At 37.2% G+C, this 13,413-nt stretch overlaps 1 protein-coding gene across 1 annotated transcript in view; it reads right to left on the reverse strand.

Annotated features, from left to right (window-relative positions):
* Clic (chloride intracellular channel protein 5) overlaps nt 1–13,413 on the reverse strand; it is a 140,832-nt gene that overhangs the window by 9,481 nt on the left and 117,938 nt on the right. The window contains exons 3-4 of the mRNA XM_083134478.1: nt 8,190–8,352; nt 3,814–3,988 (exon numbers count right to left, since the gene is read on the reverse strand). Of these exons, the coding sequence (XP_082990604.1) occupies nt 3,814–3,988; nt 8,190–8,352 (338 nt within the window). The remainder of the gene's footprint in view (nt 1–3,813; nt 3,989–8,189; nt 8,353–13,413) is intronic.

Here is a 13,413-nt window from a genome sequence, read left to right on the forward strand (position 1 = left end):
AATTTGCAGAAATTGCCTTTTTTGAGCCCGCTTAGCTATAATAAATGTGCTGTAACTCCGCCACTATTTTGCCTAGGAAGCTCAAATAAAGCTTATTGTACAGGGAATTGAATAAGCTTTCCAGTGATATATAACAAGCCTACCTTTGGATAAAAATATAATTTTGACACGTGACCTTGACTTTTGACCTTGAATATCTCAAAACATGTCATCACCAAAAACCGTGAAAAAAATATATTTGGTCCCTCATTCCATACTATAAAACATATCAAAAACTCATTCTGGGACTGCAATGGGATCAGAAGATACAAAATAATATGTGTAACTATGTGACTGATAAAAGCCCCATTACATGAACTATGAAGAGTCAAATGTCCTTTAACACCCCCTACAAAATGTGAAGGAGTTATCCTGGGTATAATTGGTCATAAAAGAAATAGGTTAGGCACAGGGAGATCCCTAGCCGTGTGTGTCAAGCGCAGATCCGGCATATTGTTGACCGCCATATTGAATTCAACGCAAAAATTTCAAAGGAAAGGGGGTTAGTGATATATCAAATCAGGCTAGAATTTCACGAGAAATGAAGTGACGAAGGTTTATCCAACATATATTTAACCAGCAAAAATTTATTACTGCATGCTTGTAACCATTTTCTCCTTTTCGAGGTGTTAAAAATAAAGCATTGGAATGCTCCTAACGTGTTAGGAACTCATCGAGATCACGCTGACATCTTGGGAGAGAAAAAGTTAAGTACACACCATTGCATATGATTTTAATCAGCTACATTCACCAAATAGTTGAATAGTGAAGAATATTGGGAAAAGTATCTCAAACAAACACTTCCTTTGGAATGTAAAGATCTTCAGTGACGAGGCTAATTTTTATGTTCACGGTGAAGTTAATAAAAATAATATGCAATACCTGTGATTTGCTCAGTCGAATGGTTGTTGCTGGTAAGCTAATTATGTGGTATAATGTATGGCGAACGGAAATGGCTGGTCCATATTCAACAACGGTACCTTAAATAGTGAGGGCTTCTTGGATTTGTTAAGTGAACAGGTTTTTTCACCCTTGCTTACGGGATATGGCACTTTTCGAGAGTTTTGAAACAGGACAGTGTGTGACCACACTATGTGGACATTTTTGCAATTTCTTCATGGTAATTTTCTAGGTAGATTGATGGGCACACGGGGATCTATTAAAAGGCCTACACATTCCCCAGATCTAACATCTTAGGAGGACTTTTACCTTCAGAAACATTTGAAGAGAATGGTGCATGCACTAAAAGTCCCTGATATTGACCATCTGAGAGAAGGCATAGTTGCTGCTTACGATGATGTTGCACCTGCTACATTGCCAAATGTTCTATGCGAGTGTGAGAGACGTCAACGAGTGTGCTCACAGGAACATTGACAACATTATAATGTCTATATATCGTAAGTGAAAGATATGTGTATAACTTTTTGCTGGCGTAAGATACGTTGGAAAATCCTTTGTCACTTCATTTCTCGTGAAATTCTAGCCTCATTTGATATATCACATCACCCCCTTTCCTTTGAAATTTTTGCGTTGAATTCAATATGGCAGTCAACAATATGCCGGACCTGCGCTTGACACACACGGCTAGGGATCTCCCTGTGCCTAACCTATTTCTTTCATGACGAGGATACCTCCTTCACATTTTGTTGGGAGTGTTAAGGGACATTTGACTCTTCATAGTTCATGTAATGGGGCTTTTATCAGTCACATAGTTACACATATTATTTTGTATCTTCTGATCCCATTGCAGTCCCAGAATGATTTTTTGATATGTTTTATAGTATGGAATGAGGGACCAAATATATTTTTTTCACGGTTTTTGGTGATGACATGTTTTGATATATTCAAGGTCAAAAGTCAAGGTCATGTGACAAAATTATATTTTTATCCAAAGGTAGGCTTGTTATATATCACTGGAAAGCTTGTTCAATTTCCTGTACAATAAGCTTTATTTGAGCTTCCTAGGCAAAATAGGGGCGGAGTTACAGCAGATTAAGTATAGCTAAGCGGGCTCAAAAAGGGCAATTTATGCTAACTTTGACCTTGAATAATTTAACAATTACAAGATGCACGAAACTAAAAAAATTTATACTTACTAAGTTCCATGCATAGTTTCAATTCCCCAAATTTCATGAAAATCGGAGATGGTCAGGTCAAAGGCTGTGTTGATTTCGCATGGAATGACTCCATAGCCTCATCAATTCATACACTCGTAAGGAAAAGGACTTGGTACAATATGGTAAATGGAAAATGCTAAAACCTTTGCTGAACCCATGCTCACTGTTATTTCTTAAAATAATCAAGAGGGCAATTTCCCCTTTTTCAAAAGTTTTAACTTGCACAGTTTTTTTAGTGGAAGGTTTTATAGTGATTATTTTAAGAAATAACAGTGAGCATGGGTTCAGCAAAGGTTTTAGCATTTTCCATTTACCATATTGTACCAATTCCTTTTCCTGACGAGTGTACAAATTGATGAGGCTATGGCAATTTTCGGATAGCTGGAATATAGGACCTGAAGAAGGGACCAGTGGTTCCCGAAACGTTGTCTGTGTACAAAATAGATACTCATTTTACGTGAGTAACAAATAATTTTGTATTTTTAATTTTTAGAAATACGAAGAAAAAAATATATATATATATGTATGTATAACAGTGAGTAAGTCGCACAAACCTGAAGTATGAATACAAATTGTAGGCTTATCTAATTCTTGCAATGCTGGGTTAGTGTGGTTAAGTTATAAAATAAACATATATTTCAAATTCAGAAACATTTTAAGTGTAAAAAGTACTAAATAAGCACGTATTTGGAACAATCATATCATTTCAGTGAAAATATTGGAACATTTTGCAGCACCCCTGTAACCCATCTAGGGCACCGAGGTGCACACTTTGGGAACCACTGAACTATGCAATATATTCTAATATATGGTTAACTCCAGCATATCGCCACAGATTTTAAAATTCTGTAGTAACAGTGAAAAAAAATATAATGGTATGTTTGTTATTCTGATTTAATGATACACATGATACAAAAAACACACACTGTACTCGTTATTTTTAAAAAAGAATGAATATTACCATGAGGAAACTTGAAATATTTAAAAAATGTATATTTTTTTAGTAGAGCTGAGCGGATACCACCATTTGCCGATACCGATACCATTAGAAATATATAATTTGGGGAGCCAGTCTGAGCCAAGCGTCTCAGAAATATAATAATAAAAGTGTTTCTATTTAATACGGTAATTTAATTATTTGTAATAATATGAAAATTAATTAATTAGTACTTAATTTCTCCGATGCGTATGGAGTATTGTTGTATGTCACCACAGACTAAGAAACAGAGGAAAGACAACGTTAATACTTATTTTGTTCTTTCTATCCTGACTAAAAATATTGTTATTACATAAATAGTAAAAAGACACTATAAAATCAGAGAAAAATAGCAAATATTCATCATCCAGTTTACGTGACCGCTAAAATTTGTGTAAAAACAACAGTCATGGCAAGGAAATTTATGTCAAAGAAGTTAAAAAAATGAATATTTATCGAATAACAAAAAGAATGATGGTACCTCCATTTGATGAAAAGTAAAAGTTCCTGATAAATATGTTATGTACATTATTGTAAGTGGTGGTGTACATAAATCTTTAGAGGGCCCTCCCCGATGGTGTAGTGGTACCGCTCAACGTGTCATAAGATTCAAACAAATTAGTTTGAATCCTTTTCTGAAGACCACCCTAAGTAAAGAAAGTGCTGGCAATGCAAACATACCTGCTACTCTAATGTGTTGTAACCTGGGCATTAGCTCACAGTCGAAGCAGCACATGGTGTCCCCGGTGAGGAACCTCGTCCCCTTCTTCCCCAGGTGGTCATCGATCTTCCGCAACTGTGACAGAAGGTTGTTCTTGGAAGTATCATCCTTCTTCAGCAACATCAATTTGAATCTCTGAAAGAAGAACAGCACATGGTTAGCCTGTACTAATTACAATGTTACGAGCAACCTACCAGAATAGGCATGATGTCACGAAAAGTACTAACTACTAAATCAATCTGTGACACAACTCTTTGAGAACAAGGCCTGTCAAGCAGAGTTTCTGGGCTAGCAATAAAGTACCATATTTTGCAGCATAATCGACACACCCTGTATTTTCAGTCCAAAAATTGGTTTATAAATTTTCATCAGACAGAGAACGAACTATTGATAGTGGCGCAGAATCTTCGGACACTAGTAAATTTTCTCAAGTGCAATATTTTGACTATAATGTGCAAATAAATAACAACTGTTTTAACTTGCTTTTCAAATGGGAAAAATTTTGCTAAACTGTCATGAAGAAATGATGTCAGTCAGTTTGGACTATATTCAATTTTAACATATTTTCACTAGTATTCTAGGCATCCAAATCTTTCACCAAAGACAGTTTAGTAATAAATGATATTTTTAAGTACTGGTAATACCGGCACATTCTTAACTAAAAATTATAGTCACACGTTACTTTTTTGCTGAAAAATTTGGCATAAAATCTGCAACGATTATGTGGTAAAATACGGTATGCAAGTTCTCAATGGGAATGAAACGTAAGAGCATTGACTAGAGATGGTACAGGGACTTGACTGAGACAAGCATTCAACACTTGTCAAGATAAGATAAGAACAAAAAAAAGCCACTCTGCAAATTCAGAGAAGACCAAGACTTAATATCAAGAGACACTAATCTTGGTAAATAACAGAAAATTTCACACAAACCAAATTTGTTTCATTCCTTCATTACGTGATTTATTCATACATATCACTGGTGTGACTATAGGTATGTCATATATATATATATATATATATATATATATATATATATATATATATATGCGTTCATTTCGATCTTCAGCTGAGATCGGGAGAAGCGTGGCGGGCGGCGCTGATGGAGATGCCGACATTTGCGGCCTGTAATGCCCGCTTATTTTTATGGACATATGCAGACATTTATATAAATATTGCAAGACGAGCACTAACCTGTGTTATAAGAGTACGGTTTTAATTTTAGTAGCTTAGTGGCTGTACGCGCTGATGATTTTGACACGCCCATCTCCTGTGAAACACGGCGTAGAGGTTTGTTTGGAGAACGTTCTAACGCTGCACAAATTTCATCGAGTTTTGCTTCGGTTAGAATCAGACGTTTTTACTTAGGTGTTTTAAAATTTAACGATCCAGTTTCTCGTAATTTAAGGACAAGATGTCTAACCGTATCTCTATGTGGATGTGAAACGCTTGGGAATTTCTGTACAAATTGCCTACACACATCTCGACACGAGTCTGTTTTCAAGTAAGTGTCATACATAAAAATTCTTTGTTCTAACGTGAACCTTGCGGCTGGCATTCCAATCGTCTCACTGACACAACACACACACAAGTAATGGCAAGTAACCAAGAATAACACTCTTGGTTTACATCTGCTCGCCACTATATTCACAGCTCTGTCTTCATCTAGTCGCGAAGGAACAAAAAACTCGAGCTCGGAGATTTCTGATTGCAAGGAAGCTCACGAAAACCATTCACTTTTAACGGTTTCGTCTGCAGCGTAATCTTGATACAGTGTTGCACATTCGAAACCTCCAAACGATCCCCATCAACACAAAACTCTTTCAAGGATATAAACTTAAGGTAGGACGTTACTGGTCAAAACTATGATTAAAATGTTTTATTATCTGTGGCTCTTGACATCGTTTCTAAAGCGTATTTATATGTGTATATAAGGGCAGAACTTGGATGAATTACAGAAAAACTTTTGCGTGTTATAACACAGGTTAGTGCTCGTTTTGCAATATTTATATAAATGTCTGCATATGTCCATAAAAATAAGCGGGTATTACAGGCCACAAATGTCGGCATCTCCGTCAGCGCCGCCCGCCACGCTTCTCCCGATCTCTCGGCTGAAGATCGAAATGAACGCACGGTGTGTGTATATATATATATATATACGGGGAAGACAAAACTAAAAATAGTTCAGAGGTGCCAGCCCTTTTTTCATTTATTTGCCAATAAGGGTGAAGAAAGCCACAAAGCTATCCAAGATAAAGCTACACATTTCGACATGTGACCTCAAAACTTTTAATTATTAATTAATGCAAGATTGGATATAAAGTAATTAAGCTTGCACAGGAGTAAACTCTACCGGTAACATCACGAACAAGTATGCAACACATTTTAATCTACGGCAGACTTTACCATATTGCTGCAGATTTTAAAATTCAGATAGCAACAGTGCAAAAATTTACAATGGGATTTTCATTATTCTGATTTAATGATAAAGAAAACATGCACATTGAATGAATAAGAAAAAAACAACATACTCTGCACGTTATTTGAAAAACTAGTACCAGAATTATTACACAAAAATATATTTTTTAGAACTGTATTTGATCATAGAGGGAATAAATCTAATTGCCAAGTTATTCCAGTTGTAGCTTACGTTTCATTACTTGTTACTTTGCCACTTTCAGTTTATTTTTACAGAATGTGTGATGATTAGATGAAATTGATTAGGAACAGACACAAAGAACATCCATGCGCAGGTTGTGACAAGCCCAGGAAATTCTGTGGCACGATCAAAAGTCAATAGCTTAACATGCTTGGCCACAGAGTTGGTTTCCATTTGTGGCTACTGCAACAGAAAGGCCAAGTTGATTGCCAACACGCAGATGTTGCACAGACTCATATCTTGAAATAAGACCAAGAATAAGATACAGAAAGATAAAGTTGCATGTGTGAGGAATGTAACACTGTGCGTGGCATGCTCATAGTTGTACTACTATCCTGCATACACAGTTCACAAAAGACATAGATCATGAGATATACGGGAAGATTTGAAGGTTTTTCAGACGTCCGAAATTGGGGGCCATGGAAAATGAATGTCCACCTAAAAATGATATATTTCACACGATTTCCTTTCAGTCACAGTCATTTATGGATCGCTATTATGGGGGAAAACTATCCCTCCTTTACCCCTCCCCCTCTGGAGAAAATTATCTTCCTTGCCCCTCCCTGGAGACGTCCATGAAGAGTTTCACATGAAACATTTTCTTCTCCAACCAACCTCATTAAAACCACATTAATAATATAGTTACCTGTTTTCCAAGTGTAATAATAGTCATAATGAAAATCAGCTCTTACAAAATTATTCTAATGATGCTAGCCTGAAAAAAGTACAAGATTTAATTGAACTTCAGTGGTTTACAACTAATTTAAACCTAATATTTATCAACGCGCCTATACATATTTTTTTACTCTTTATGTCAAATTTTTATTTGCTATTTACATGCCATTATAGATGAATAGATGAGGAGGTAAACAGAAGAGGACAAATGGTTGGTGGACTGTATCAAAGCATTCAAAGATTAATATGGAACAGGGATGTACCTATGAAATGAAAGAAGGTAATATACAACACATACTATGTGCCAATAATTATGTATGGAGCAGAGACTTGGACAATGACAGAGAGACAAAAGAAAGATACAGGCAGTGGAGATGAAATTTTTAAGGAGTATATTGGGGAAGACTAGAAGGGATAGAATAAGGAATGAGGAGATCTGACAGACAGTGGGGGTGGTGAAGCTTCAGGACAGGATAGATCAAGCACAGATGAGATAGTTTGGACACATGAAGAGGATGGATGCAGAAAGACTACCAGTAAGAGCTTATAATGCACAAGGAGTGGGAGGGAATAAGGCCAAGGGGGAGACCAAGATGTCGGTGGAAAGAGAAGATGGCGGAGAGGAGGACAAGATTGGAACACCGTGAAAAGAGAGGAGTGGTGGAAGACCAGGAAAAAATGGAGAGGCTTGACTTCTATGCCGACCCAGCCAGAGCCAGGAAACGGCAAAGGATGATGATGATGCCATTATTTACTAATATTTAATATCAAGCATGCTTGTTCATATTAATTAATGTATAAAAATTAAAGTTACAAATAAATTGGTTGGATCAGAGCTGTGGGCTGTTGTCTTACGAAGGTTCAGAACTAATGTTTGTGTACTTTGCTAGTATCCTTGTACGTCAACCCAAACTCTGAAACCCAGAAATACAAGAAAAGCCAGTGTCACTATTTCACATGTGAAAAGAAATTAGAAAAGAACAATATCGATAACAGTACTCACACTATACACATTTTCAATAAGTGTTGCTACTTCTTTGTCCTGTACAAATAAATTGTGGCCTCCGGGAACGTTCTTCATGATGTGTCTTTCAATCTTCTCATTCTCCAATACGGCAAGTCCATTGTCTATCAAAATCGGGGGTGGGGTTGCTTCGAAATTGGATCTGCAAAAAACAAAATTATCAGTCAACATTCTCAAACAGTGTACAAAATATCATGCATGATCATATACAAGAGACAACGTATATATTTTAAAATTACATTACACATTAAAAGGTTTAAATTAGGCACACACAGATGTACTACGTAGATTTTTCAGCGAAAAATGCAGGGTCTACCAGGACTTGAACCTGGGTCTCAGGCATAACGTGCCATTACTCTACCACTGAGCCGGCCTGATTCTACACAGGTAAAACAGCGACAGCGAAAAATCAGGGGAATCCAGGCCAGCTCGGTAACTCAGTGGTAGAGCAATGGCATACCCAGGTTTGAGTCCTGGTCGAGCCTGCATTTTTTGCTGAAAAATCTACATTAAAAGGAGTATAGCCACTTGTACGTAATCAAATTATTCACAGAAAATGGCTAAATGGCTTGAAGGAAGTCATATTTTTTTTTCTGGTATTCAAGTTTATCATTGAAAAGTTCTTATTAAGAAATGGTTCAAAATAATGCAAGTCAGACTGTCAATCAAACTATGGTAAAGATGTTGATTACTGAATAGAGCATCGAATTCCATTGTGTTTTTTTTTTTTTGTTCTATGGGGAAGAGGAAGTGATGTTGATAACTGTAGATGTGTGGTTGTAATGAAACATATCACAATAAAAGAAAATTAACAAATATGAATAACATCTTTGCTGGTACTTAATTCATTATGTTGCTTTTCTGTAATTTTTGGCTAATCATAATGATAACAATGTAAATGAGTGAAGCATGTGAATTTTGCCTGTTATAATACAAATAATACATATAGGAAGTCTTGCTCGAAGCTACGAAACTACTGCATCACAGTTAAAAAAAATCCATAAGTAAGAGTAATTCATATTACTATCAGCTGAAAATAATATAAATACACAAATTGAAGATTGAATGTTACTGTGATCCCGTCTGAGTCAAACAGATCACCTGCAGCGTCAACGGAGCAGAACAAATGACTGTCTTAAAACCAAAATGTTCTAAGCACAAAGTTTTTCAAATATGCCAAATATACAGATTCGTGATTACGAGGCCAAAATTAGTGAGTATGCCGAATTTTCCAGACTCGCATAAAACAGAGTATAGAATGAATAGAGAGAGCGCAAGCGTGTTTTCTGGGCGAGGGGAATGAAGCCGTGAGGGGAAGGGGGTGAGGTAAAACTGCCATCTTGGGATGTGCCACAGTTGCAGCTGATACAATGGTGGAAGTAGGGATTTGAGCGTGGAATGTTCCTTTATATTGCATACTATTTGTACATTTCAGTGACACTGCGAGTAGATAGTAAATAAGAAACTATGCCTCTGTGCGCAACTTACGGATGCAACAATAGAAGTGGCAAGAAATGTTTTTTAAAAAAGAAGGAATTGAGAGGTCTGCAGATAAACATGCTTACAACATATTTACGTTTATTACACACACATTTCTGTTGTGATTTTATTAGTGGTATTATTATTTACGGTATGTATAACATTTTTAATTCAAAATTGTGACATCGGAATAGCGAAAATCGTTCGCACTTTACATAAAGGTAACTATTGCAAATTTTTATACGTGTTGAGAACTTTGTGCAATGTAAATTCATCGCATGAACAAGGAGACACTTCAGGCATGGAGAAAGAGAGACATCGCTTGGAAGCCAACCATGAGAAATAAATTAGACCGACACCCCAAGCTGCACGTGTTGCTCGGACTGGGCAGTTTTATTAATACTGCCGATCGTGTCGCCTCGGTCTGTTGGTGGCGCATGCACGATTAATTTCTTTGCTTCAGACTGAAAGCGGAGTCGCGTCGGAACGAACAAGTCAACGTTTACACCTGCCTTAGAGGCAAGAGAGGCCGCACAAGCCTGCATTGGTGAAACCCTCAAAGCTGCAGGCATCGCTTCTTGTTTCGGTATGAAATATCTCTATTCAGATTAGACCGAAGCGACAAGCAACACGTGCCGTTTGGAAGCGAACTCTCAGAAATAATGCAACTTTTCGAACCGAAGCGACACAGCAAGCTGCATGTGTCACTCAGACTGGTCGGTCTCTTTGTAGCACATGCGCGGTGACTGCTTGCTTTAACACGCCTCCGGGCCCCAGTACATAAAAAGGTCTACATCTCTTTGCTTTTTCATCAAAACTAATTGCTAAGAACTTCCGAGTTATTGTTTCTAACGATTTAAACATAAAGAAACATAACAAGCAGCCTTATATTTCCCAACGAAGCAGGGACGGCGCCAGAAATTTTCGACCGGGTGGGCAGAAGCTCCTTAGTGATAGATTAGGGTGGGCAGTATAAATGTAAGACCATGTATGTGTACGTAAGACGTATGTATCCCCATCTCTCTCACACTCCCGATTTTCCTCTTACTTCTTTTTCCTTTCCTTGTTTTCCTCTTTATTCTTTTCTAATCTATTCTCGCATCTTGTTCCATTTCCTTTCGTTTTGTCTCTGATGGACACAAGGAAGTGTTTACACATGCGCAGTCATACCCCAGCCATTCATTCTAATGTATGCATATTAATACAGTGAAATAAATTTGAATTAGATTTAAGCTTGTGTTGCAAATACAAGGCACATACTTTATTTTATGTATTCGGCGACAATGATAGAAAGTGCGATGGTAGACAATCGTGCAGTTTCTCGTAATTTAAATGCATGTTCCTGAGCATAGTATTTTCATCGTATAAGTTTTTGACAAAGAGTTTTCTTACTCCTTGGGGGTAACTTTTCTTAGCTTACAAGGTTTGTATAACTGACAAATCTATCTGGATGTTTGTAGTAGCAGCGATTGGGTGCCAACATTTGAGGGGCAAGGACAATATACTTTTTCTTGGTAGATAAGGCTTAGCATAAAGAGGCCATAGTGCAGGCAAAATTTGGCGAGGGAACCGCATCCCCCACTTCCCGGTTCTCCTAATCGCCGCCACTGAATGTTTGGATTAAAATGAACGTCTTATTAGGAATGATTTAAAACACACACGGAAATCAAATTCTTTGTTCATTGTCCATGAAGTATTCCTAGGCTAATGAAAGGCTATTTTGACAGAATATCACTCACAAACAAGTAAGATCGAAAAATCTGTTCAGAATTGAAGAGATTATTAGCTAAGTTGTTATTCATTTTCTGAACTGTCATGTTACTAATGCGGGAGAAGAAATACACGTATGGTTGGTTACATGAACATATTTTTTGAGGTAACAAAATGATTTAGGACACAAGGAATTCATCGAAGTTGATCACCGTGCCAGTAATAATTCATCTATTTTTCATAATGACTTGGGTTGCATGGCGTGACCATTTCGAACACACTAGAATGTCAACCTCTATCCTGTGCAGCACACCCTGGAAACTTGATTTTTCAGGCAACGAGTCCCTGGTGCTTGGAACCACTGTCAAAGTAATAATTTATGAGGGTTTGTATTTTGAGTGTCAGCTTGTGTTTGATTTCGCCCCTTCGTAACTTTAATCTAATCACCATTGAACCTTATCGTCGTCATTATCAAAATTAGCAGAAAAATGACAACCTTTAAACAGCCAATGGGTCATATATGACCCATGGTGCGGATTACAACATTCACGTGCTTTTAGGACCTTCATACATACAAGTATGTATTGTTGTAAACGCTGACAGATGTTGAGACAAGACATTGAAATGTCGTGTGGAAGAAAACCCACCCCCTCCCCCTTTCTCTAATATGCAAATTAGCTATTTTTAGCCAAAATGCAAATTGTACATAGCTATTGCTTCATATTTCAGCTTGTATGAGAACTAGAACTTGAAACAAGTTTCGCTTTGTTGCAAAAGGTCTACTCTTTGAAAACAATGCAAAAATTTTTGCGCCCTTTTTCCAAAATAACGGGAGAAGAGGGTGCGAACGCCAGATTTTTTTTCATTGAAATTTTGGGACTTGGCCCCTCCTAACCTCGTTTTTCTCACTTGGGCTTTCTGAATTGTACACGGTCGCGTGCTCTGGTGTTTTTGCTTTCAAACAAAAGTTATCCGAAGCAGATTGCTCAAATAGTATCCGAGATATAACGTTTTTCTGAAATAAGTGTAAAAATTTAAAAATCGCGTGCAAAGGCCGCGGCGAGAGAGGGGTTACTTTCGAAAACCGGCTCGGCTGTGTAAAGGTTAAATATAACAAATCAACCACAACTTACTCTTCCAAAAATGGAGTTGCATTAGTTCATACCTCTTAGAAAGCTGAGATGGTAGTTTCAATTGCACAGCGTTTCATTAGTGGATCAAGTCAAGGCAGCTAATTCCGTGAACAATGATGTTGTTTTCCGAAAGTCTCAAATATTTGCCTCAGGCAATCACCCTCCTAAAATGGACGCACCTTCTGTGGTGATAAAATGCCACGTTTGGTGAGAGTTCTTTCTGTATATTTTCCCTAAAGGCATAACGCTGTCGCATTATAATGAAGACGTCCTGTGTTCGACTCCCCCCCCCCCTCCTCTGGTGGAAGCACAATGCACACTGGTACGGACTACACGTTCAACTGTAGGTTTAGTCCCGATTAGCCTATCTGAGCATAAAAGTGGGCTTAGAAACAAACTAACAAAATCGTCTTCTATATACTTCGTGACATAACTTTTTTCTTTACTTCAGCTGCATCTACAGATTCTGTTGACATTTTCGGCTGATTCATGTGGCAAAATTTATGTATGGAACGAGGATTTCTAAATAGGATAAGCCACTCATTAGCAATTGAATAATTCTGTAGCTTTTTCCATAGATTACTGGTTTATTAAAATTTATTCACTGCAGTATTGTAGCGATTATTGTGATTCCTTCTTATTAGTAAAATGAATATAAAGTTGATATTTCGCATACCATATTGATATTTGAAGATAAGAAGTATATAAAAATTGTAATGAAATAAAAAAAGGAACACTTCTAGAATTTTAATGCAGAGTTACTGTAATTAAAACTATATTATACTCTCTAGGTTTATGACTTCAGCAACAGAAGCCTTCCATCTGTCCTTATTCGGGGCAACATCAATCCAATCTTTTCGATCCTTGCCGATTTCTTTTAG

This window comes from Lepisma saccharinum, chromosome 13, assembly GCF_977018435.1.
Source record: "Lepisma saccharinum chromosome 13, izLepSacc3.1, whole genome shotgun sequence".
NCBI lineage: Eukaryota > Metazoa > Arthropoda > Insecta > Zygentoma > Lepismatidae > Lepisma > Lepisma saccharinum.